This window comes from Indicator indicator, chromosome 30 (genome assembly GCF_027791375.1).
Source record: "Indicator indicator isolate 239-I01 chromosome 30, UM_Iind_1.1, whole genome shotgun sequence".
Lineage (NCBI taxonomy): Eukaryota > Metazoa > Chordata > Aves > Piciformes > Indicatoridae > Indicator > Indicator indicator.
This window is the reverse complement of record NC_072039.1, coordinates 6,508,049-6,533,661: the sequence shown is the minus strand read 5'-3', so window position 1 is coordinate 6,533,661 and position 25,613 is coordinate 6,508,049. Positions and strand designations below refer to the sequence as shown.

Genomic DNA, 25,613 nt, shown 5'->3' with positions numbered 1-25,613 from the left:
GTCCCAGCTGCTGGCAGGCTCTCTGGGCACTTCTCAGAGAGGCAGAAGGAACTGGGCATGCCCCATAGATGGCACTCACTGCCAGGGAAATCCCTGACAAATTTAGAATTGAAGCATAATACAGAATGGGTGGGAAACATCCATCTTTGCCAGGCATGCAGGCTCTGGGTATTTTTTTACCTTCTCTCCTGCCCCTCACAGCACCCTCCACTCCCAAAGATGCTGCTCCTTGGTTTATAGGACACAACCCCTGCACCACCCACCCTTTCTCCTTTGCAGGTCACTGACCTCGTCTCCCTGTTCCCAGTTGCTGTGTCTCCAGGTTCACCTACTCACAGTGTGTCCAGGGCCTCTTCCTACCCTGTGCCCTCGGAGGATGCTTTCACAGAGCCTCTGGAGCCAGGGATACCACTGGGCAACTCCACACTGCCAACACCATCACCCCCACCCTGGGCAGCTCCAGCTTCTCTCTGCAGTGGTGAAGGGGTTTGTGGGGCTGGTTCGTGTCACATATCTCCCCACCTGTCTGGGGACAAGCTTTCAGCCAGGAGGGATGCAGACACGGCAGGGCTGTGTGTGCCAGCACCGAGCTGCCCACGGCACGTCCCCGCAGCTCTGAAACTGGTATTAGCAGCCGCGCCCCGCTGACACCGGCTGAGCCCATTCGGGGCTGGGCTCTCACGTACCGCTGCAGCGGAGTGTAGCCGGTGGGAGTCCCCGGGAAGAGCGAGGGAGCCGGTGGGGCGGGGCCAGGCTGCAGGCGACAAGGGACATCCCGGCTTTCCCAACGTTCTACTCTCCCGCATCCCCGGGGGGCACCGGGTCGGGCGGAGACTGAGCGCAGCCCGGGAGAGGGGAGCGGACGACGTGGGGACGGGGACATCCCGGGGGCGGATCCGCGGCCGCGATCCTGCCCCGGGGGCCGAACCGGGCTGGCCCCTCCTCCGGCACGGCCTCCCGCGGGGCAGCGGGCCCCGAGCGCAGAGCGGCGGCGGCGGGGCCAGCTCGGTGCCCGCTCCGCCGGGCCATGGCTAGCAGCGGCTCCGCGCCCGGGGGCCCGGGCCCGGGCTCGGGCTCGGGCACGGCGTTACCCACCCGTTTCCAGGAGACCGAGAAGCTACTGTCGGCGACCGACGGTCGGGAGGAGAAGGGCCTCCGCGGTTCCAAATCCTTCACGGCCGCTTTGCCCGGCGAGGCGGAGCGCAACGGGCACGGGCTCGCCTACAAGTCGGTGTCGGTCGGGCACCTGGAAGTGGCCCCGCTCTCGCCATCCCGGCTCAGCCTTGGCAGAGCCTCCTCCACGGCCACCAGCACGGTGGCACCGGATCAGGGCCGCCCCCGGGACTACCTGGTGCTCGCCATCTTCTCCTGCTTCTGCCCCGTCTGGCCCATCAACATCGTGGCCCTTGTCTTCTCCATTATGGTGAGTGCGGGACCCGCCCGCTTTAACAACGCCGCCCTCGACGGCTGCCGCGGAGCTGTCCGCGGTACTGCACCGGCGGGGACCGGAGGCGGTGGCGGGGACAGGAGTCCGTGGCGGGGATCGGGGCAGGGAGCGGGGACCGGGGACCGGGACGGGAGGAGCCCGCCCAGCTCAGCCGGCAGCGCGGGGACCTCAGCCGGGCTGTGCAGCTGCTCGGCTCCCACAGGAAGCTTCAGCTGGGGTCCGGAGAAGGAAGGAGGGTGGCAGGGAGAGGCACTAGGGGCCAGGAACATCTGACGGGCTTTGGTGGGATGGAGATGGGTGAGCCGGGATTTGAGGATGGGATCGGGCGTACCCAGGGCAAGGGCTCCGGGAAGCCCGATGGCTCCGGGAATCTCCGTCCCTGCCGACGGTCCGCAGGCAGTCTCTGGGCTTCCCTGGGAAGGAGCTGCAAGGCGAGGCAAGGCAAGGACAAGGGCTCTTTCTTCCTCGGCCCCTCCCAACAGCCCTGCAGCACTGGGGAGACCCTGGCTGCAGCCTGGTTCCTGTCCTCGGCTGCTTCGAAGGGAGCCTGCAAACCGAGCACCTGCAGCTCGGTTACCCCGGAGAAGCAATTTTTTCTATTAAACATCCCCCCTAGCTCAGAAACACCCCAAAATCAGCCAGCAGCCTCCCACCCAGCTCAGGTACAGGTGGCTGGAGCAGCACAGCCTGGCAAGCATGGCCACCCCTTTATCAGGACACTCCATTGCTATACAGCCCGTGGGGTATCTTTTCTTCCCTGGATTTGCAACACATCTTTTCTTTTAAAATCAGCCCAGTTACCAGGTTACCACACAGAAATACACCAAGGGACACCAGCAGCCAGCACTTCCCCAAAAACCACTGACAACTTGAAGGCAGATGCTGGCACTTGCCACAAAAAAAGCCCTCTGGAGAGACCAATTTCCATTTTGAGGAGGAATCATCATTTCTGGCAGTGCCAGCTGTCATCTGCGTAGTACAGTTGTGTGGCAGAGCCTGTTTAGGCAGCACACAGGGAAGCCAGCCAGCCTTGTTTGGCTTTGCACTGCAAAGGGAGGGAAAGCAGCTGGGTATTGCATATCCATGGTAATAAACAAGGGCTCTCACGGGGATTTTCCAGCCACATTAGCCTTCATGCAAAATAGATTCTCACACTCTCCCTTGCAAGCTTTAGAGCCTCCAGCACAGTGGGGATGTGCCTTGGGCCACATAAACCCCATGGAGTAGAAGAGTAAACGGTGAAAACAGAGCAGGAGTCAGCTAATGCTGCTAGGCACCAGATACACCAGGGTGTATCTGCTGTGGTAAACCCAAAGGCAGGCAGGACAACTGGCTGCCCTCTGCTTCCAAGGCCTTTGACAGCACTGAACAGAGACCACCCAGAGCTGGAGAAGAGGATGCCCACCCCCAGCAGGAAAAGGATGCTCAACCCCAGCCTTCTGAGGCCACCAAGGCAGAAGACACACTGGGCTGAGCTTGTTCTCCAGGGCCAGGTTTCTAGCACACACAGCACATTAGTAGTCAGTGCGTGTTCTCTGGCCCCTTCACAATCATCTTTGTTCTCTCTCTCCCATGGGACACTCAATTTATTACTGCCCATTCTAGTAATGGCCATGCCTGTCTCATCACCACCCTCCCACCACCACCTGCCAGCCAGAGACCCCCACACAGCACCAGAGGAGCAGGACAAGGAGTGATCCTTGTTCCATGCTGATGTTGGGGAGCAAGGAAACATCTGGCTGTGTCCTTTTGCCAGCAGAAACAGCTCTTGGGGCATCAGCTGATGTTTCACCCGCTTATACCAGGGAGGAATTTAGTTCCCAGTGGCCCCCAAGGCTCCCACAGGCTTAGGTCTCCCCACAGAATAAGACCCAGGAGTGCCTGATCATGCACAAATCTGAGCAGGAATCAGGCTGTCATGATTCCGGGTGTCTGGGGATGGGGGGCCCCGAGAGAGGGCTTTTCCACAATGTGCTGACATTCCTTTAGCTCTGCAATTTTATTTTTCTTCCCTAACTCAATGCATTTTGCACAGGAAAGCTTTTTTCTGGCTAATAAGCAGCAACCAGAGAGGAAAGCAAATGAGTGCATTTGGGTTTAGTGTATCATAAATCATTTTTCAAAAGCTGTTCCCAGATCCCAGCAGGGCCTATGGCTAGAGATAGAGGAAAAAAATCTGCTGTAGATCCAAGCCTGTTCCTGGTAATGCTGGTCTCACGGAACTGAGTTACCTGGAGGCTCCTCCACTGCCCCTTGCATAGATTTTTCTTTACCAAGTGAAGACTTGGCTGCACTAAAGAGTTCAGGTCTCTCCCTGAGCTGGAGAGTGACAGTCACAAGGGCAGCACAGCCCTGTAGAATCCATCTCAGAGGAGTGCAGGCTGAGCCAAGTACCACACACACTGTATTGCTGTTATCAAATCCCTTCCCCTTCCTAGCAAAGTGCAGTCACATCAGGAGAAGGAGCAGAGACATCGCTCACCAGCACACAAAACTCCAAACAAACAAAATGAAGTGAAAAAGAAAGGTAAATCCAGCCAGAACCAACACATAGCAATTCCAGGGGCAATTCTGCACAGCACTCAGTGTCCAAAATAAGTACTGTCATTCCCAAAAGGTGTGGGGGAAGTCAGACTCTCCTTCCTCATTTCACATGGCACAGTCATCTGTCTAAGCCTGATGCTGAGTTATACCTCTCTCAGAATTCTTCAACCAAACCCATGCGTGGAGGATTAGTGATTGATTCCGAGTAGCTGGTGGAAGGCAGCAGAGTGCATCTAAAGGCAGTTCATAAATCAGGGAAGACTGTGAGGAAGAGGAGGTAACAATTCATCTTCTCCCTCCCTAGGACTAGCACAGGAAAAGTAATTGCCTTCATTTGCAGCAGGACAACTTTGGGGTGAAAAAAACCCCACAACCTTCTGAACAGGAACAGATAACAGTTTAAAAGAGAGAAGAACTCTCTGACTCACCATGGGTGCTGTGGCAGCTCCCACCCTTCCAGCCCCACTTCTAGGATCTTTCTGATTTTCTGCTCCTCCTCTGTCCCACGGAGTCCCTTGGCACAGTGACAGTGACTCACTCCCCCGTAGCCCTCAAGCCTTTCGGAGACGTTCTGCCTCGGCAGGCCTCGATTAATAAACAAGATGTTAATGTTTTTAATGTGGAAAGCAAAACACAGGATTAGTGATACTAGAGAGCTGCAATCAAACTGTTCCACACCAATGAATAATATATGCACAGTAACAAATGCTTGCTAAACACCCCATGCCAATATGCCAATGCTGATGGATTTGCCATAGTTGTTTGGGAGAAATGAGCAATAAGCACTTCCAGAAGCTCTACTGATAAACACATCAACTTTGTTAGCCTATATATTTTTTCCTCTAGAAGACAGCTCAAGCTGCATATTTCATGGCAACCTAATCCACACCCCACCAAAAAAAAAAAAAAAAAACCCAACCAAAAAAAAACCCAAAACCAAAAAAACCCCTACACTTGGTACCAAAATTGGAGCCTAAAATAAAACTCTCAAATGGTGGAAGGTGGCAGTGAGCAGGGCAGGGATCCTGTCGATCTCTGGGCTGCTGCATCCTCCCCATCTCTTGCCACCAGCCCATGAGGCTTCATCTTGTCACCTCCTGTTCTGTAATGAAAATAGGCTCTTGGCTGCATCCCGTTGCTTTTAGGTATGGTCTGTCAGATGTGCTGTGGAGCCCAGAAGGAACAAGGTCTTGAGCTCTCTTGGTGTCAGGGAATGTTCCACAGGGTGGCATGTGAGCAGAGCAGGATGTTTGCAGAGATGTGGTGGAAGCAACCGTCTGGTTGAGGCTCTGCTGTGTTATTTATGACTCTATTCTATGATTTACGTGGTGACACAAACCAGGAGGAGTCCATGGAAACCTTCAAAGCTGCATTTTACCTCCCTGAGCACTATGGAGCAGCTGCCAATGCACAGCCTGAGCTGGGGACATTTTGGTTACAGTGCTGCAGTGGTTTTAAAGCAGGATGAATGGGAAATGGGGCAGGAACATCAAGTATTTGGTCATTTGAGTTCTCAGTGGTGTCTCATGGTTGGTGCTGGAGCTGTGTGAGACCTCATGACTCTTCAGTTTCTGCTTTATTTCTTTCAAACACTTAGCAGAGGACCCTTCACAGTGCAGCGGTTATTTCTGAGGGCTTTTTTGAAAGGAAAGTGAGGCTGCTTTCATACACTCCCACCCTTACCTCTTTGTAACTGGCATATTTGTGGTTTTAACTCAGGGTGTCCCCAGTTTTAGAAGCCACACTCCAAAGGGAGGAGCCTACACATGGGATGGGGCTGTGGGGAGCTGCTGGTCCCACAGCCTGCCCCACATCTCCCTCCCTGGCTCAGCTGAGGCAGCATGGCTGGAGATGGATGGGGCAGGGGAGGAGACTTTAACCCACATAAAAATGTTACGTTCTTAAAAGCATCTCTAAGGAAAGAGTGACTGCTTCAGAGTGACAGGGCAAGAGGAAATGGACTCAGGCTGTGCAAAAGGAGGTTTAGGTGGGACATTAGGAACAGTTTCTTCCCCCACAAGGCTGTCAAGCCCTGGAACAGGCTAGCCAGGGCAATGGTAGAGTCTCCATCCCTGGGGTTTTCTAAAAGCCATGTACATCTGGTTCTGAGGAGCACAGTTTAGTGGTGACTTGGCAGTGCTGGTTTGATGGTTGGACTTGATGATCTGAAAGGCCTTTTCCAACCCAAATAATTCTATGATTCTAAGGCAGTTAAAGTATCTACAAAACCCTGTCCTTATTGAGGACAAGGGGAATTTTGCCCAACTCCTCCACTGGATCAAGGTGACAGACTTGTGTGCCAGGCTCTCTCTTCCCCCCAGCCTGCCCTGCTTCCCTTTCACCTCACCCCAAGTATTCCCAACCAGGTGAAAACGTTACCGATGGACACTACAGCCCTTATCCAATTTCCTTCCCTCCCAACTCCTTCCTGATGGGTTTCATGGGAGGCAGAAGGGCACTGCATGAATCCAGGAAGGCTTTTTGGACCCGAGAGCCATGCTGGTCACAGACTGCCTGCCTCTTCCAGAGCAGGGAGCTCCTGTTCTGCTTATGGAGGGGCTGCAGCCTCTCCAGCATGCAGGCAGTGAGTGCTGACGCACCGTGAGTAATTTCCCCATAATAACCTCACCGGGGTACTGCAGCTGCCCTTCTGCTAAGTGCTAGGTACTCCCTCAGCCAAGTGCAGGAAGCCCAGCATGCTGGCTCCAGCAGGCTGAGGAGCACTTTGGGCTCTACTCTCCACAGTAATGCTTCTCCCTCCCCTGGAATTCTTACTTTCAGCATTTTTCACTTGGGAACCAAGAGCGAGAAACAAGATCATTCCTTATTCAATCACTTAGTCTGAAAGTTTATGATGCAGCATCTGTGACTTCTGCTGAGGAACTCTGCTTGGTCTTCAGGTTGCTATGTGGGGTTGGCATAGGTGAAGGCTTCTTCTGCCTGGTAAGTCAGCTGCAGCACTGAGCACAGGGCAGTAAGAGAGCTGGCTCTGAAGCTCAAAGGAGTCGGGCCACAGAATCACCCTCATTGCCCCATCAGGTACCACACAAGGTCTTGGTCAGCCCATGCTCATCCAAACTTATGTCTTTCTCCTTTGAGTGTGAGCTTGAATCGTGCTCAAACCATCCAGCCCCTTGCTGCTGTGGCCCCAGCAGCACTGGTGGGTACACCCTGGGGAAGAGCCAGAGAAGGTTTAGGTTGGACATGAGGAAGAATTTCTTCCCCAAAAGGATTGTCAAGCCCTGGAACAGACTGCTCAGGGAAGTGGTGGAGCCACCACCCGTGGAGGGCTTGAAAAGCTGTGTAGATATAGTGCTGAGGGATGTGGTTTAGTGGTGACCTAGCAGTTAAAGATCTTAAAGGTCTCTTCCAACCCAAACAGTTCTGTGATTCTATCATTCACTAAGCTTCACTAACCCAACTGAAGATTCCCCCAGGGTCTGTATCTGTGCCAAGCCTATAAGTGGCCAGCCCTGACTGAGCAGTGAAAAGCAAAGCCTCAGAGGGAACCTCCAATTTGTGTTCTCCATCTACCTTGAGTTGCCACTTGTTCCCAAAGACAAGGACTGCTGCAATCTATCCCACTGAGAGCCTCGTGTTCAGACACCAGTGCCCACCAACATCAGTGCCAGGCGAGTCCTGTTCTAGCTCCAGCTTTTGGGGCTCTCTCTTCATCCCTTAATGAGAGCACACACAATAATTTCCAGGCACCTACTTGTGCTTTCCCCCATCCTGTTCCTCAGCCCTGCCACAGCCAGGAGCTCTTTCTTTTGCTTACAGAGCAGGGGAAAGCTCTCACTGAGGTGCCTGAAGCAATCAATAGAGCAGCAGGGGAAATCAGAATGAAACTCGAAGCAGAAGAGAGAAGCTCTATGGACTATCCCTCCCCTGCCTACAGCACACACAAAAGCAGGAATTCACTGTAGGAGGACTGCATTTTAAAACAGAGGTGGTGAACACAACCCATCCACACTGATGCAGAAATCCAGGGTAATGCAGAGGCACCAAAGCACATCCCATCACCAGCTGAAAGCCAGCAGCTACTGCCTGCTTTGCCAAAGCCTGTTCCTCTCACACACACATCCAATGGCCAGCAAAGAGGCCACATGGTGCTCTGGGGATGTCCTTGTCTGGGTTTGGTTTTTTTCTTTTCAGTTGGTCAATGATTGTTTCCTCACAATATAGATCACTTCTCCATACACCATGGGGGCAGGACCCTTTTCCGGTCCTTAGGCTGCAGAAGGGCAGTGGTACCCTGGAAGATGTAGTCCCCCGGCACAGTCCCCACCAAAGGGAGCTGCTCTGGGGAATGAAGTCAAGAATCTCAGCAGCTTCCATGCAGAAGTCCAAGAGGGGCTGCTGCTGACTGGAACTATTTCCTATTTACTCCAACAAAAGACAGACTTGAGCCAGTCCAGCTCCTACCCAGGGCAAGCAGAACAGCATCCCAGGTGGGCTGCTCCAGGCACATTGGTTTAGCAGGAACACAAAGCCATGGGCTCATGGAGGGGATGTGTGTGGCACCCTGAGACACTCCGGGCTGGCAGATCTAGCAGCTCACATTTTGGGGACTACAGCCAGTGGGTCATCCCCAAGCCATGGCTGTTCTCAAGAGCCTCTTTCTGTGTTTCCCCTAGTCCAGGAACAGTGGGCAGCAAGGAGACGTAGACGGAGCCCGGCGACTCGGCCGCATGGCCAGGCTGCTCAGCATCGTCTCCATTGTCCTGGGGACCATCATCATCGTGCTCTACATCTCACTCAGCCTGAGAGGTAACACCTCTTTCTCTTTTCTCCAGACCAGCTAGGGCAGGAACCTCATGTAGCTCCTGCCTCCAGCCCAGTTCATAGGATACACCTGCCTACCATCCACCACCACTGTCTTTGGGCAGGTGGTGCTCCATTTCCACCCCCAACCACAGTGGTAGGGCACTAAGCATTTCGGCAGTCCAGGCTGGTTTGACCATCACCAGCTGCACACATGCATGAAAAACACCTTGAAGAACAGGCTCCTTGCAGTACAAACACATCTTAATCAAATGGCCAGAATGGGAAGTCCTCCTTTGTGAGGACTGGTGACCACACAAGCACCTCCTGGGTGCTTGGTCTCTCACAGGGTGAAAGGTCTTGCACTGATAAAGGCTGTGGTGGGTTTAGAAGAGCATAGGGGGTTGTTAAAAGCATAAGGGTTTCAGAATGTAACTCAACCAAGCCAGAAACGCAATCCCAAAATGTTTGGGGAACCTCCCAAACAGAAATCCATCTGCCAAACCCAGCGTGAGGAGAGCCTCAGAAACCAGCAGAGCTCCAACCCAGAGCATAAGGGAAATACCTGCGCCCGCTGGAAGGTGCCCTAAGACTCTCTCTCTTTTTCACAGCGTCCTAGAAGCCGTTTTAGCATGAGAATACCTCGAAGAGGAGGAAGACAACTTTCCTTTTGGGGGTTTTTACTTTCAGCCTTGCAACAAAAAGTCGTCACAGCGTAGGTGGGCAGCCCTAGACAGCCTGCTCTGGAGCCACCGTCGGGAGGAACCGCATGCTTCTACTTCACCACCTCTTGGAAATGAGCTTGTTACAAGTGATGGGATAAAAAATAAACCAACATCACCAGAAGGAATGGGAATGAGCATCGGATGCCCAGCGGAGAGGAGAAAGGGGAAATCCACTACCTCATTCCCCTCCAGCAAAACTCACGGAGTGGGGAGACAACTAAGGTACAAGAGGAGAGAGTTTCAAGAACGAAGCATATTTTAAAAGGGGGAAAAATATTAAAAAAATTAAGGCAAGAATGAGACATTTTGAGGAGTCCTCCTAAGAATCGTGGCATGAGTCACCGAATTTTCGGGGGGGGTTGTTGGTTTTTAAATCGTCGAATTCTCCGTCTCTACTACTGCAACAACAGCAACAACAAAACCCCAAACAAACAAACCGCAAACAACAACAAACACAAAGCTCAAACTGCCATCAGGAGCTGAAAGCTGTTCCGTGGAGGAGGAGGAGGGAGAGCAGAGCTGCAGCAGGACCGCGGCTCTGCCCCAAGCGCAAGGCAGCTGCAAAAGCTGGAGGATGTGGTGGGTGCTTTTGTATTTTTGATGAAAAAAAAAGAAAAAAAAAAAAAAGAAAAAAAAAAGAGACAATGACCATTTGCATGCCTTTGGGAATGTTCTCCATGTCTGTTCCTACGAGCTCCTCTTTTATCCCTTAGGGCAGATCTCAGAGCTGGCAGAGCAGGATGTTGCTGCATGAGAACACCAGGCTCCTCCTCACCCCGACCCCACGGTGGGGTTTTTTAACGGAAAGAAAAGAAAGGTTTTCTCTGTGCACCCCACACATCTTTTTCTCTCTCTCTCTGTGCACCCAAAGTGAGGTCAATACTTGTGGAGCTGAGAAAAGAGCCTGGTTAACCTGTAGCAGCAGTACCGAGGCATAGAGAGCCTGTTCTGCTCACACCTTTATGTCACATCACGTCCATCACACAAAAGCTTTGGTGTGATCCAGTCCCCCACCACTGTCACCGCTCATCTCCCCAACCCTATTGGGCTTCAGCTTAGGGCTTTCCAGGAGATTTTTCAGAGGCATGGAGGAATTTCAGATCCCTGCTCCTGCCCCTGCACCCCCTCCCATGCTCTTCTGCAACTCGGAAAATCTCCAGGAACCCCCACGAGCAGTATTATTTTTTAATGGTTTGTATTTAACATAAGAAGAAAACAGACTTTGCTCCTCCTGATCTACCTATCGTACCCTGCTACGTCTTCCACACCGCGAGGTTCCTCGGCCATTTCCCATGGGATCTGACCCTTCCTCCAGTCTCCATCCAGCCCTGGCCCCTCCTCTTCCCCCTCCCTCCGTCCTTGCCGCGGGTTGTTACTGGGGTTGGTCCTCTAGCTGGCTCCCCCAGACTATGCAAAGCTCCATTGCCTGTCGTTTTATCCAGGCTTTGTAGATGGCCTCTGGCCATATCCACTGGCTCTGTATGAGCTGAGCCTCTCTCTTTTAGCAAAACTTTGTGGGCAGCAGTACCTGGCCAAGAGCTGCACTCCCCAGCCCCTCTGTGGTCTCCAGCTGCCAGCCCGGGACCTGGAAATAAGGACTGCACTGAGCAGTGAGGGGTATCAGGGCACTTCTGCTCCCTACCACCAACCTCCTGGAAAAAAAAAAAAAAAGAAAGACAACCCAAACCTTAGACCAAAGGTAACACTTCTGAGGGCTTGTCTACATGGAGAATCTACTGCACCCCACAAGGCACTTCACTGCTGCTTGGCACTGGCTTGTCTGGAGTATGAGTGTGGGCACATGGGGCAGGGGTGCACTAAAAATCCATGCTGTAGTCACTCTGCAGGAGCTAAGCATGGGCACTGCTGGGAAGATCCTCCTGTTGCCTGTTGATTGCTCCTCTTTGAAGTCTTTTCTTTTGCTAGACATTATTTGAATCCAAGGGGTAGGAAAGCCACATTCCCTAGACATGCTATTAACATTTTCCTCTATATTAAAAGGGATTCTAGGGACTCACAGCAATAGCACATCACTACAGCACTTTCTTGGGCTCCATTCCCATCCTCCCCCTTGCCAGCTCTTCATTACTAACTATTGGCTTTCAAAATGGGACCAAATTTGTGACCTTTCTTTTGCAATTCATTTGTTGTGAGCTTCAGCAAAGAGAGGCCACTGAGCACTGCTGGGTGTGAGCTCCCACCTGCAGCCATGGCACCAGATACGTTCTTCCTGAGCTCCTCAGAAACCTTCCTTTGGAGGTTTCCTTGAATCTCCCTTGGAGATACAAACTCTGAATCTTGTGGCTGATGAAATCCCATCAAATCCCCCAAACTTTTCCTTCTTTAACACTTGAATGCAAAAGCTGCTTGCTGGGAAACATGCATTATGTTTTCTGAGATACATAAGGGCAATGCTGCCTGTCCAAGCATCTTCTGCCCTTTGAGCTCTTGGAGCTGCTGAAATTCAGCTTATGGTAAGAGCTGAGCAAGCTCCTCCTTGGGCAGGAAGAGCTGACATTCAGGGAAAACTGCTGCAGTGAGTTATAGCTCTCAAGAGTGCCAAGTATTTATTAAGTAAGAATTTAAATGCTCCTTTTGTCGTTCTCTAAAGCTTTGCATCCAAAGTGCTGCACCACACTTAAAGGATTGAATCTTGCCACCCCTCATGAGGTGGGTCAGTGTTGTGCTGCTCTGACTGCATGGATGGCAAAGCTGCTCAGTCACTCTCACTCTACAGCTCCAAACCCATGTACCTGTCTCCCCCTTAACAGAACCATCTATGGATACAGATTTCCTTTGAACCTGATTTTTCCCAAGGGATCTCAGTAAACACACTTCAAAACAGGCTGGGATACCTGCAGGCACAGGGTCCTTTGTGAAGCAGCTGCAATGGTCCTCACCAGGAGAAGTTCCAAGCTGGTGAAGCACAGAGCAGCAGAGGAACCAGAATTCATTTGCATGCAGGAGAAGGCAGAAGCTTTCCCCCAAACCTCCACAATGATGATTTGTGCATGCACCCAAATGTGGTTTGTGCCTCCTGTCTTAGCCTGTATCATGAGGCTGCTGAGGCAACTGCTTCTCATCTTGCTGTTAAATATAATAAAGAAGAAAAACTAAGACACTTAAATTCATTTAATTTTCAACTTGATTGTACCTGATTAGGCACAATTGCACTGCTCTGCACTCTGGCTGAAGCTTTTTGGTCCTTACCCTGCACTTAAATCCAGGGGAAAGCCTCTGCAGTTACTCCTTACAAAATATCTTCTCTCCTTTTAACTTGGATCTTCTGTGCTAGAGAAGGAACTTCCCCAGGGTTATCTGAAATGTCTCTTCTCTCTGCTTTCCCCCAACTTCTCCATCATTTTGCAGCCTGATATTTTGCAAAGGTGTTGCCACTAGATCCCATGTCACAGGCTTCTGTCCCAGCTCAGCTGCCTACTGGGCTCTTTCAGGTGCTCATTCATTTTGTGCTCATTCAGGAAGGAAGAAGTTGCTGAGCCCCTAACCCTTGACACACACCTCCCATGTTGCTCTATAATAAGGAGGTGAATCATGGCAAAACTTCATTCTGAGGCCACCAGTTCCTTCTTTGGTCTACATCTTTGGTCATCACCCCTGCTGATTCTTTGCTGATTTAGTGGTCACCTAAGCTCAAGCATCCTTTTCCCTCCCACCCAACCACAAGCTGCTCCTCTTCATAACTTTATTTTTAGCACACAGGAGAGAGATCCCAACAACTATGTCATGAAAAGCTTTTCTCTCTCCATCCCCACAAACAAGCCCTAGCACTCGTTTCACAGCTCTTTGCCACCTGCTTGCACCCTCCTCTAAACACACATCAGAGTCCTGTTCTCTGTGTTTGTAACTCTAACAGTCACCAAGTCCTCAGGAGCTGGCCAACTTCTGCCCCTTAGTGAAGCAGGCAACAGGGGAGAGGTGAGAGATCCAAGTGGTGGCATTCCAGCCTTACCTGACAGCACAGTTGAGCTGGTAGGAGGAGAGCTTGCTGAAGAGATGGAGAAGGTGGGAAACGTCTCTAAATGTAAGGCGAAGTAGGAGTTACGCTCGACAAGTGTGAGGTCCTGGTGGGATATAAATACTTGGTTTGTACTGCTGGGGAAGAGCCTCTGAGCAGAATGTGTGGCTGATGGCACCTCTCTGGCACTGCTGTCCCTGGGCTTCTCTCCAAAGGGTTTGGGGGAGAGCTGGGCTGTGAGGGGTGGCACAGAAGAGGCCTTGCTGGGTCCAGCAGTGTTAGATTGAAGGCTTGAGCTGAACGAGATCTCTGCTGCTGCCGAGTGGGTGAGCAAGCTGGGGTTTGCACCAGCTTCTGGTAGGCTTGACAAGCAATGATCAAAAAAGGGCTGGCATGGGTCACCTGGTCACAGGAACATGCTGGCTGTGCCTGCAGAGGAGACCAAAGGGATTTGAGCACAAAGAAAGTGACAAAAGGATCAGGTTCCAAGCTTCTTGTGTTAGCCAGGGGTTTGCTTCTTTCTGGTCTGTATTTCACTCCATTCCAGCTTACCCCTCTCTCCCCATCTTTGCCAGGTTAATGTGCTTCCCCCTCACACGCAGGAGGTCTCACAGGCTCCTCCATCCCATCCTCTGTGCTTCCTTTGGTTCCTTTGTCTTGTTGGCAATGAGATGTCATTGGTGGGCTTTGCTGAAAGGGGTTATTGAGGGCTAGGGACTTTGCTGCTCCAAGGGTCTGACCCAGGCTGGCTGCAGACTCCAGCATGTCCCACTGCAGACCTTCCAAACAGAGACTTCTCCATGTAGACAAGGGGAGCAGATCCTGCCTTTTCTGTAAAAACAGAACCCCATTTCCAATTGGTCTGAGTCCAGGGAGAGGCTGCAGAAATGCACCCACTGGGCTGGCCCCATGACTGATTTCTTTCTTTTTTTTTTCCCTGACACCCCCAACCTTGTCCTGTCACTTTGTTACTCCTCACAGAACCACAGCCAAAGCTACGCTGTCAAGCTGAAAGAATTTGAGATTTAAGGTCGAATTTCTTTCAATGTACATCCTTTCATTTTGGCAAAGACAGTCAGGTTTGGACTGAAAAAACTCCCCTGCTTGGGCACAAGCCAGAGGGGTGGGGGGGGGGGAGAGCAGTGGGAAAATTTGTAAAGCATTTTCTGACACCAGTAGGTAGCAAAATTCAAACCTATAAATACCCATCCAGGATAAGAAACATCAGAAAGGGAATGAGTGCAGGATTCACCAAGGCAAGCCTGACACCACTCTGGAGCAGGTGTCCTTGTCAGATGGTGCCCAGGCCGTGATCCCAGACCCAGGGTCTGCCCCTCTGCCGACCGACCACGCATCAGCTCCTCCTGCTCTGAAGCCCAGCTGGAGGAGCTCTGTTTCACACACACAGCATGGACACACCAGGAACTGCAGCTGGGAGCTTCTCTTTGCTGATCAGTGTTTCTTTTTCTGCAGGATGATATGGTATAACTTATATACTTTCTTTGTATTTCTTGGCATGAGAAACAAAAAAATTAAAATGTAACATGCATGGTCAAAGCTGAATTTGTTTCTTCTGTTTAAGTGAGAAAAAACATAGCAATACCCAAGCTATTCCTTTAGCTATTGCTTCACACTCCAAGAGCAACTAGATCAGTATTTTGGGTGCAGTGGGTTGCAAAGCATAGAATCATTTCAGTTGGAAAAGACCTTTTAAGATCATCAGGTCCAATCATTGACCTACCACCACCATGGCCATTAAGCCATGTCCCAGAGTGCCATGTCTGCATGTTTTTTGAACACCTCCATGGATGGTGACTCCACCACTTCCCTGGGCAGCTTCTTCCAATGCCTGACCACTCTTTCATTAAGGAAATTTTTCCTAATATCCAACCTAAACCTCCCCTGGTGCAACCTGAGGCCATTTCCTTTCCTTCTATTATTTGTTACCTGAAGAGAAGAGACCAACACCTACCTGGCTCCAACCTCCTTTCAGGGTGTTGTAGTGAGAAGGTCTCTCCTCACCTTCCTTTCCTCCAGAGTAAACAATCCCAGTTCCCTCAGCTGCTCCTCACAGGACTTGTTCTCCAGACCCTTCACCAGCTTTGCTGCCCTTTCTCTGGATGTGCTCCAGCAACTCAATGTCCTTCTTGTAGTGGGGGGCCCCAAACTGGACAGTCAATCATGAGCGAAAGGCAGAGGGAAACACCAAAAGTCAGAGCAGAGAAAGACCCAGAGAGATCAGCCTTGTGCTGCACAGACAAGTGGCACCGAGCTCCTCAGGAAGCACAGCTCCTGTGGGAGGTCTCCAGCCAGCCTGGCCAGGGAAGGAGGAGGAATTCTCTTTGCTTGCACAAGGATGGGATGGAAAGCAGCCACTGGGAACTACTGCTGCAGCTCAGTATTATGGTGCACAACCAAGGACAAGAGAACAACTTCCAGATCTGCTCATAAAGCAGAATTATTGATCCAAACCATAGATCTCATGAGTGAATAGCAATATTTGGTCTCTGCTCAAAACGCCCAAACAGGCTGCTCCCAGCTAACAAGTGCTTCTTAAGGTTTCTTTAGCCAAGGCTTGAAAGTTCAGCCCTTAGCAGGAACATGGGCTCAGTCCTTTCCCAGGAGTTTTTCCATCCAGTCACACTAGAAGGCTGTTGACTGTGTGTAACCTGTGCCTCAGGACACAACCAGAGCTTGTTCTGTGTAAGGACACAGCAGTCACCTCAGGCTACTGGTCTGTGTTGAAGATTAGTTCCACAACAACTTCATTCAGCTGAATACCTACACCCTCCTCTGGCTGCATGTCTCTGGCATCCTCTGGGAATGAACAGCAACAGAGCCTCCAACCCAGCTCAGCCAGGAGAGGAGATCTGCCAACTCTGAGATGGATTAGTTGTCTTACACAGCTCCCTGTAGCCACTCCAGCTGCCCAGACTTCAGCTCAGGGTAGGACTTACTGGAAGCAACCCAGTCCCACAGCTTCCTGAGGATGACTCCTTCCTTCTCCCACCAGGGATCAAAAATGAGGCTTGATGGCCCCAGAGCTGGGATCAGACACAGCAATTCCGCTCTTGTCCATGGCTATGATGGAGAAAGGTAGATGTACATTCTCTGCAATGCTGGCAGCCCACAGCATGATTCAGCAGCAAATGGACTTAATGGCCCTGCCCAGAGCATGTCCTGCTGATGAGCTTCCCTCCAAGGCAGAGGCAGGCTGCTTCCCACTGGAACAGCCAGAGACACCAAGGAGCACCAGCTGCAGAAGCTGGGAGGTCCAGAGCTCTGCTCCCTCAACAGAGCCCACAGGATGGTAGCTCAGCAGCAATGAAACAAGCTGAGCTGGTTGCCTTGCTGTGGTCATGTTGAAGGAATGGTTTTCCCCATGCTGGTGAGGCAAGAAGGTGAACAAACTGTTCCAGACCAGCCCCAAACCTCTCAGCCTCTGATAGGATGCAGCAAAGCTCTTCTATTGTTTTCACAGACACTCTCATGGCACTTACCTCTCTTCCTGCCTTAAAGATGAAAGCTGTAGGTTGGTTTGTTTGTTTGTTTGTTTGTTTTTTTGAGTGAAAATAAAAAAGTAGGAACCCCTCCAGGTACTCAGAGGCAGAGAAGGATGAAGATTAAATGTTTGTGAGCTCATGAAAAACCCATCTGTTATCCTCAGAAAACGAGCAAAGGAACAGTAATTAATTAGTTCTCCTAGATCTGCTGCTGCCCACAGCACAGAGCCCAGCCCCTGTAAGCCAGAGCTCCTCTCAGCATTGGCTCTGGCCCCGAGCTTTCCTGTGGTTCAGGTTCATCACTGCCCAAACAGCTGCCAGTGAGAGTGAGCTGCTCTGCAGCCTCCAGCACGCAGCAGCGAGCTCAGCCCTCCCCTACCCCCAAGCCTTTTCTCACCCAGCCCCTGGCTGGCCCCACAGCTCACCAGGGCGTTTTTAACAGACGAGCCAGGTTCCTTTGGTGTCTCCTTTCCCCACTGCTCTGAAATCTGCAAATCCAACCAGACCTGCTGGTTCCAGCTCCTGAACACCCCCTCCTGTCACACGACTGCAGTCAGTGTTCCTGGTGCTCCCTGTCACACGCTAGGGTGAGCACACTCAGACCTCTGGCTCCAAGAACCACCAGCCATGAACACTTGCTCACAGCTGTGCAGGGCCAAGCTCACACTGCCCTGCAGCAGCTCCCTTGTCACACTAAGGCTTTGCAGCAGGTCCCTGCTAACCAGCAGCAGCAGCCCCTTGCTGCCTTTGCTTGCCCAACATTGCTGCCTGCACATGGGCTCTCAGCAACCTATGTGAAGGTCCAAAGAGACACCTTGGTTTGTCCTGGTGGGGAAGCAAAACACAAATGTTTAGAAAATTCAGTGTAACTTACTTCCCACTATTCAGCAAAGTGAAGGAACTTGTGGCTGTGGCTAGTGGTACCCATGCATGACAAAAGACCAGGCCAGAGTGGTCCTAGTGGTGAGAGCTTTTGAGGAACAGATGCAGTCTGCATCTCAGAAAGTGATGTCTGAAGTTGCTTTAAGTCACCTTTGGCCTGCTTTGTTCATTCCTCACAGAATTCAGCAGGCAACAAGGCTGAGCAGGACAGAGCAAACAGGTTTACCCTGGAGAAGGAGGAGGAGGAGGATTTTACTCACTTCCAAACCCCTGCACCATGGAGACATCTCCCTTGGAGCATTCTGACCATGTCACCAAGGTGGCTGGGCAGAAGCAAGCTGCAGACTTCAAAAGCTGAAGCTGCCAGGCTCTCCTCTGATGTCTTGCTAAAGAGATGGGAGTGCCAAGTGCTTTAGCCTCTTGTTTTATTAATACACTGCTCTGATGGGCTCATCCATAATAGATTGGCCAAGGAACAGCAAGAGATTTACATCCCATTTCCATGTTGCCTGTGTTTTCTCCCAAAGACCATAGGCTCTCCACTCACCTCTTAATGTTTGTCTTCACTAATGAATTTGCATCAGCTTTGGGGTTCAGGCAAAGGACAGAAAGGTGGTCCCCAGTTCTTCAGCTGGTTTCCATGACTTTGCTCCAGACCTCAGCTGTGCAGCAGAAGCACAGGGAAAAGGTCTCCATTTTTTCTTTCATCTCTAACGCTGGCTGCTGTGGAAGAAAGAGGAGTGCAGCTAGAGGTTTCCTTGGGCACCCTCAAAGCCAGGCACAGCCTCTTGGGGAGTCATCTGTGAGGGGATGGAGCAGGAGCCTTGGGCTGCTGCAGCCACCACAGGCACACAGGCAGCATGGCTGCACCAGGATAGCTGAGAGCTGCAGCAGTGAGACCTCGTGCTGAGCAGCACACAAACACACCTGGCTCTGGCACAGCTCACTCTGGTCTGCAGAGCTGCAAGGGGCTGGTAGCTCAACACTGTCCAGATAAGAACAGATTGCACCCCAAAGTCCTCTCTGCTCACAGGACAAGTTCTTAGCTGTAAGATTAAAAATAAAAGCAGGGAGTGTGGTGGATGTCTGCTTGGAAACCTGAACTTCACCAGGCACAGCCTTTGTAGGCTGCCATAAAAGAGCAGAGGAAAGCTGAATTTGACTTTGTGAAGGTGCCAGAAGTCTCCACCTCCCTTTTTGCCTACCCAGAACCAGCCTTCCCTTTACTGATGAAGACTTTCTCACAGCACAGCTCTGCACCTTGCCTCCAGTTCACAGCTGGCACCGCTCCCCTGCAAACAGCCAGGGCAACGACACCACAGGTGCCACATCCACTCAGCCAGACAGTTAATCAGGAGTCCAGCTCATCCTCCATGGCACAAGGCAGATCTTTCTATCACATCTCAAATTCTTTTGTCTTGTTGTTGTGTTTTGGTTTTTTTTTTTTTACCAGACAAGGATTTTTTACATCAGAAGCACCAGTGGTTAGGACTGATACAGTTGAAAAGAGGAGAGTCTGGCAAGTGTGAACTGCACCAGCAGGTCAGGGCACTGCTCTCAGTGAGCACCTTTCCTTTATGGTGGGTACTGCTGGATCCTTTAGAAGGTCATAGAATTGCCTCAGTTGGAAAAGACCTTTAAGCTCGAGTCCAACTGTCAACCCACCACCACCCTGCCTACTAAACCATGTCCCAAAGTGCCATGTCTGCATGTTTTTCAAACACCTCCAGGGATGGTGACTCCACCACCTCCCTGGGCAGCCTCTTCCAGTGCCTGACCACTCTTTCAGCAAAGAGATTTTTCCTAATGCCCAACCTAAACCTGCCATGGTACAACTTGAGGCCACTTCCTCTCTTTCTATCACTTGTATAAAGGACAAGAGATCAACACCCACCTCCCTACAACCTTCTTTCAGGGTGTTGTAAATAAGAGCAATGAAGTTTCCCCTCAGCCTCCTCTTCTCCAGACTAAATCATAGATTCATAGAATGGTTTAGGTTGGAAGGAACCTTCAAGATCATCCAGTTCCAACCCTGCTGCCACTGGCAGGGACACCTCACACCAGACCAGGTCACTCAAGGCCTCATCCAACCTGGTCTTGAACACCTCCAGGGAGGGGGCATCCATGAGCTCCCTGGCCAACCTATTCCAGTGTCTCACCATTCCCTCACAAGACCTGATCTCCAGGAAACTCCCACCCTGCAACCTCTAAAACACTTCAGAGCAAAGGGGATTTCACCCTAAGCTAAGCTGCCACTTTATGTGCTAAGACAAAAAAAAAAAAAAATAAAAGAGGACTGATGGCCCTCATTGTTTTCCCCTTAGCTGTAAGGTTGGCTGCTGTCCTCTCTCAGGAGCTGCCAACGCTTCCACAGCTTCCAAAGTTGTTTGCTTTAATAGCACACACAGCAGGAACCAAAGCAAAGACTTTGGGAAGTCTTCCCAGTGAAATGTCTCCTTCTGCTGAGCTCCCTGGATCTTGCTGCCTCTTGGAAATGTTTAATTATAGGCTGCAGATTCTAAAGCATTTGCTCCACAGATTCTAAAGCATTTGCTTCCAATTCCTTGGCCCCAGGTCCAATTCCATAAACCCTGTATTTTATACTCCTTTCCAGCGAGGATCGATGCAAATGGATCCTTTCATCAATTCCACTTGGGCAGACAAACAACCCAGCACCTCACCCACTGCTCTGTAATTCATTACTGGTTTAAAAGAGCTGGCCCAGGTACACAGCAAACCATAATCAAATTAAAGGGATGCTGATAAGACCTGGGATCTTTAAAGCTCTAAAGTGATGCTCAGTTTTTACTCTGATTTTTGACTGCAGAGCACACAGCAGGTAGAAACCCCCAGAATGAGTTAGCTGTGCATGGAACAGGCTCTTCCCCCCCTGCCCAGGCAATGGCTTGGCTCAGCCTCTCTTGACAAAAGCTCCCAGACCATGGCCAGGCCAAGCACAACTCCTCCAAAGGGCATTAGCCTGCAGAAGGGACTCAGCTGCTGAGCAAAGCAGCATCTCCTCCTCAGGAAGCACAGGAGAAGTTCATTCCCCTGGGATGTAGCTGTGTCTGTGGTCAAGCCTGAGGAGGCTGGTGGTGGTGGTGCAGGACAGCCAACATCTGCCTGTCTGACCCAGCGAAGCTCCCAGTGAAGCTCTGCTAGCAAAGACTCAGCTGCCTTCAAAAGCCTTGGATTTTCAAATGCCAATGAGATGCACATACCTGAGCAAACAGAACGTTCTGAATCCCCAAATCCCCACACAGCAGCATCCCTCCCATCTCTCCTTTCCCTTCCCAGGGGCACCATGGCACAACTCAAGCTGAAGCACCCCTGAAATCGTTGCAGGAACAGATGAACTTATTCATCCCCCAAATATTTGTTGTGGTTTTCTTTAAGCCCCACTTCATCTGTAGCCAGAGTGTAGGCTTAAGAATTCATTACATTTCCTGCACTGCTTGGAAGCACAGGCAGAGCTGGCCTGCACATCCCTCTGGCCTGCTGTAAGCTACAGACCTAACATGGAGGTGTGGTTGCTCCCTGAATGCAAATCCCTATTTATTTCCAGAGGGCACATCCATCAGGAATGGGCTCTCTGCAGGCTGAGCCCTCCTGCCTCTTCCTAAGCTCTATTTCTTTACATAAGCAGTGCATGCTTTTATAGACCTGACTCACAAACCTCCCCACCTCAGTAATATTTTAAAGTAAATTTAGCACTGGTGATACATGCCTGACCCAGAGGGAACTCCATTTATAGCACAGCAGGGAAGTATCCACGGAGAGCCCCTTCTGCACTTGGCCTCTTGGGTGTTGCTCTTGCATCAAAAGGAGACTGAAGATGCCCCGGGGGTGGTTCAGCCTCCCTCATAAACTGGAAAGTGAAGGACACTCAGGGGATCTCCCAGGCCTTCAGCACCATGACACAGGTACTCACCAGCCTCCAGTGGTCCTTGCACAGTCCAGTTCCTTTGTAATGTAAGGAATGGTTGTTACTGTGTTGATGGCCAGACCTCACAGGCAGAGCTGATCAGCACTTTCACAGCTACTCCCCATTTCTTTTTACACCTGCAACATTCCTCAGCATCCTGCAGAGCCTTGAGAAAAGGTTCCTTTAAAAATCTGGTGTTTCAGCAGCATTTCACCCTGAAAGAAGCCAGGTCAGCACAGATCTGAAGTCAGAGGGATCTGAGGCAGATGACACATCCAGGCACAAGTAGCAGCAAACATCTGAAGAAAGTTTCCACTCCCAAGCTGGCAGCTCAAGGGGAGCAGCAAGCAATTGCAACCTGCAGTGAGGAGCTTCTAATTCTTTTCAGCACACCTTCAGAAAGGCAAGTGATGAAGAATATTGTCTCCACTTCCAAGAACCTTGCATCAGACCAATAGGTGTGGGCAAGGAAGATAAGGAAAGAAAGAAAACAACATCTGAAGGGGCTGAAGCCAACCTGTTTACAGTATTTGTGGAAGAGCACACTGTGCTCCTGCTCCAGAACAGTTATCAGTCAAACTTCAGCTCTAGGTATGGCTTTGATCGATAAGCTTCAAGTCACCCTGGGACAGCCTTTCTGGACTTCAAAGTATGGATAGATATTTTTAAAAGAAATGAAAATGAGGAGACCAAAAATAAATCCCTGTGTTTGAAATGTCTTATTGAAGCCAAACTGCCAGTAAGGAAAGGAGGAGAATGTGGCTGGCAGGAAAACAAAGCCACACAAGATGCAAGACCTAAAGGGACACAACTGTAGGAGACCTCTCAGAATGATGACCAGCAAAGGGTTCATAGGGCATCAAAGGCAAGGCAGCCAGAAAATAATCCACAATGAGAACACTGCAAATGCTGTCTCAAAGGCAGAGGGACTTTGATTACAGCCAGGCTTCTCCTGCTTTACTAGCAGTGCCATCGAAACTGGGTTAGCAAAGCCTCAGGGTCCCATTAAGAACAAAGAGCAAGGAGGGCTGCAGAGAGAGGGAAAAATGAAGTGAGGGCTGAGCAGCAGAGGCACACACGGCAGCAATGGGCTCAAACAGCTTGCAAAGAAGGGGGAAGATGAAGGAAACAGCAGGCTGCAAGTGTTTAATGAGCACAGCCCAGACACTGGGGCTCAGGCAGTGGCAACACAGCTTGTGTACCCAAAGCCCTCTGGTTTGGATGAAGGAGCAGGTAAATATCTACAGCATACTCCCAGTGTGGATGAAGGAAGGAGCAGGTAAATACCTACAGTATACCTCGAGTATGGATGAAGAAAGGAGCAGGTAAATACCTACAGCATACCTCGAGTATGGATGAAGGAAGGAGCAGGTAAATACCTACAGCATACCCCCAGTTTGGATGAAGGAAGGAGCAGGTAAATACCTACAGCACACCTCCAGTGTGGATGAAGGAAGGAGCAGGTAAATACCTACAGCATACCCCCAGTTTGGATGAAGGAAGGAGCAGGTAAATACCTACAGCACACCCCCAGTTTGGACGAAGGAAGGAGCAGGTAAATACCTACAGCACACCCCCAGTGTGGATGAAGGAAGGAGCAGGTAAATACCTACAGCACACCTCCAGTGTGGATGAAGGAAGGAGCAGGTAAATACCTACAGCATACCTCGAGTATGGATGAAGGAAGGAGCAGGTAAATACCTACAGCACACCCCCAGTATGGATGAAGGAAGGAGCAGGTAAATACCTACAGCACACCTCCAGTGTGGATGAAGGAAGGAGCAGGTAAATACCTACAGCACACCCCCAGTGTGGATGAAGGAAGGAGCAGGTAAATACCTACAGCACACCTCCAGTATGGATGAAGGAAGGAGCAGGTAAATACCTACAGCATACCCCCAGTTTGGATGAAGGAAGGAGCAGGTAAATACCTACAGCACACCTCCAGTATGGATGAAGGAAGGAGCAGGTAAATACCTACAGCACACCCCCAGTATGGATGAAGGAAGGAGCAGGTAAATACCTACAGCACACCTCCAGATCTGCTATTAAAACATGGCAGGAAATCAAGTGCACACAGCGGCAATCCCCCATGCTCAGTGAAACGCAGAAAACAAAGGCACTCCTGCCTCTGTATGAATTTCTAACGGGGCACTGAGCTCCCTTTCAGTGGGAGATCTGCTCATGGAATGGCACCAGGACTGGAGGAGCAGAGCAGGACTCATCCATAATGCAGGACCACCCCCCGTGCCCGCCGGGAAGGGCAGCAGTTCGCAATAGAACAGCAGCACTCTAGGAGGGGGATGGTTAAAAATATACATCCGAGGCTTGTGCCACTATAAATTATTGACTGTACAGGCAGTTGGGGGAAAAAAAGGATTCAGCTCCGTTAATAATTTATTTTCTAATCCAAGTGAAGATGGAATTTTATGCACCACTTACTACCAGTGCTGCAAACTGGAAAAACTAACTGCACTTCCCACTGGCTGCAGCCGGAATTGCCTCTCCATTTTCCCAAACAGGTTTTGAAGTTCCTTCTGTAACTCGAAGCACACAGTGGGTGCTTTCCCCTGAGAAAGCATATGGTCATTCCTGAATATTTAGTAGGCACATTAAGGATACAGAAATCCATCTCTACCTTCAAGCAGCATCACAGGTGATGCTCTGAAGTGAACAGAGCCATCCCTCTTCACTCTCAGCCTTGTGCAAACAGGCAGGTATCACACTGCCAGCCACACTGTCTTGTTTCAGACAATAAACCTGAGTGGCAGTGAAAGATTCAGCACTGACTACAAAACCACCAAACACAGATGGGTCCTGCAGGGGTGGTGCTGCCTCAATACCTGAGGATGGAGGTGGCCTAGGATGGGACAGAACTCCAGAGAGATTTTCAACAATTGCTGTTACCATGTTCAAAGTATCAGCTTATTTTTGGGGTTTGATCAGCTTATTTTGGGTGACTGTAAAAAGGAGGGGGTAAAAAATGCTACCAACTACTGAGAGCTGTAATAAAAAAGGGGGAGGCACCTTGTGCTGAGAAGGCTCTTCAAATCAACATCAGCTTTAGGGTGTATTTGGGAATTAAATGTTATGGATACACAGAAAACATTTAAAGCTTACCTCTAAAGAAACCATCTTTGTTCCATCTGTCCAAAAGCAGCAAGAAAAAAAGGGCATGACTTCAATCAGACCCTTCCAATGCAGGTGCTTGAAACAGAAAGGCAGACAGGGAGTCCAGGTCTGCAAATGCAGGCAGGAGGAACACATCTCACCCAACAGAGCATTCTGGGTCAGGAGATGCTCCAGCATGCTTGATACTGGGGGCAAAACTGGAGAACACACTCATGTGTATGTTCAGTGACAACCCCAAACTGGAGAGATCAATCTTCTCTGCATCTTCCCTGAATTTTCAGCAGGCAGAGATTGTCATGGGGAAAGAACCAAGCACCTCACTTAGAATTCTAATTTATTATTAAATTACATATCAAAGCTTTTTTTTTTTTAAATACATACAGAGAATGCACAATAGGTGAGAACAAAAAATAATTACAGTACAATAAGTTTCCAGAAGCTATATGAAAAGCAAAAGAAAAATAATTAATAATTCAGAAAGTGCAACCAGAAACTCATGGCCAAGAGTCTGGATTGGGATATTTTGTGAGAAAGGAGGTTGGATTTTTGTCTTGAGGGTTTATTTAAACTGCTTCCCTCACTCAGTAGCAGACAGACCAAGAGCAGCTTACACATTCACAACCCAAAGCATCACCACTGATTTCAAATACTGAGTTGACAGGAGAGATACAGAGCACTAAGAGGACTTGTAGATGTCACCTAGAATATGGCTCAG

At 50.4% G+C, this 25,613-nt stretch overlaps 1 protein-coding gene across 1 annotated transcript; it reads left to right on the top strand.

Annotated features, from left to right (window-relative positions):
* The first annotated feature begins 1,027 nt into the window (after nucleotides 1-1,027).
* Nucleotides 1,028-9,374, top strand: TRARG1 (trafficking regulator of GLUT4 (SLC2A4) 1). The gene is made up of 3 exons (XM_054394558.1): nucleotides 1,028-1,423; nucleotides 8,629-8,761; nucleotides 9,367-9,374. The coding sequence occupies exons 1-3, from the start codon at nucleotides 1,028-1,030 to the stop codon at nucleotides 9,372-9,374; spliced, it is 537 nt and encodes a 178-aa protein (XP_054250533.1).
* Nucleotides 9,375-25,613: the final 16,239 nt, after the last annotated feature.

What these genes read in the sequence shown, in the direction of transcription:
- TRARG1 (XM_054394558.1), top strand. Translation starts at nt 1,028, where the DNA reads ATGGCTAGCAGCGGCTCCGCGCCCGGGGGCCCGGGCCCGGGCTCGGGC. An exon ending in CCCTTGTCTTCTCCATTATG is followed by an intron (nt 1,424 to 8,628) that starts GTGAGTGCGGGA and finishes TGTTTCCCCTAG; the next exon opens with TCCAGGAACAGTGGGCAGCA.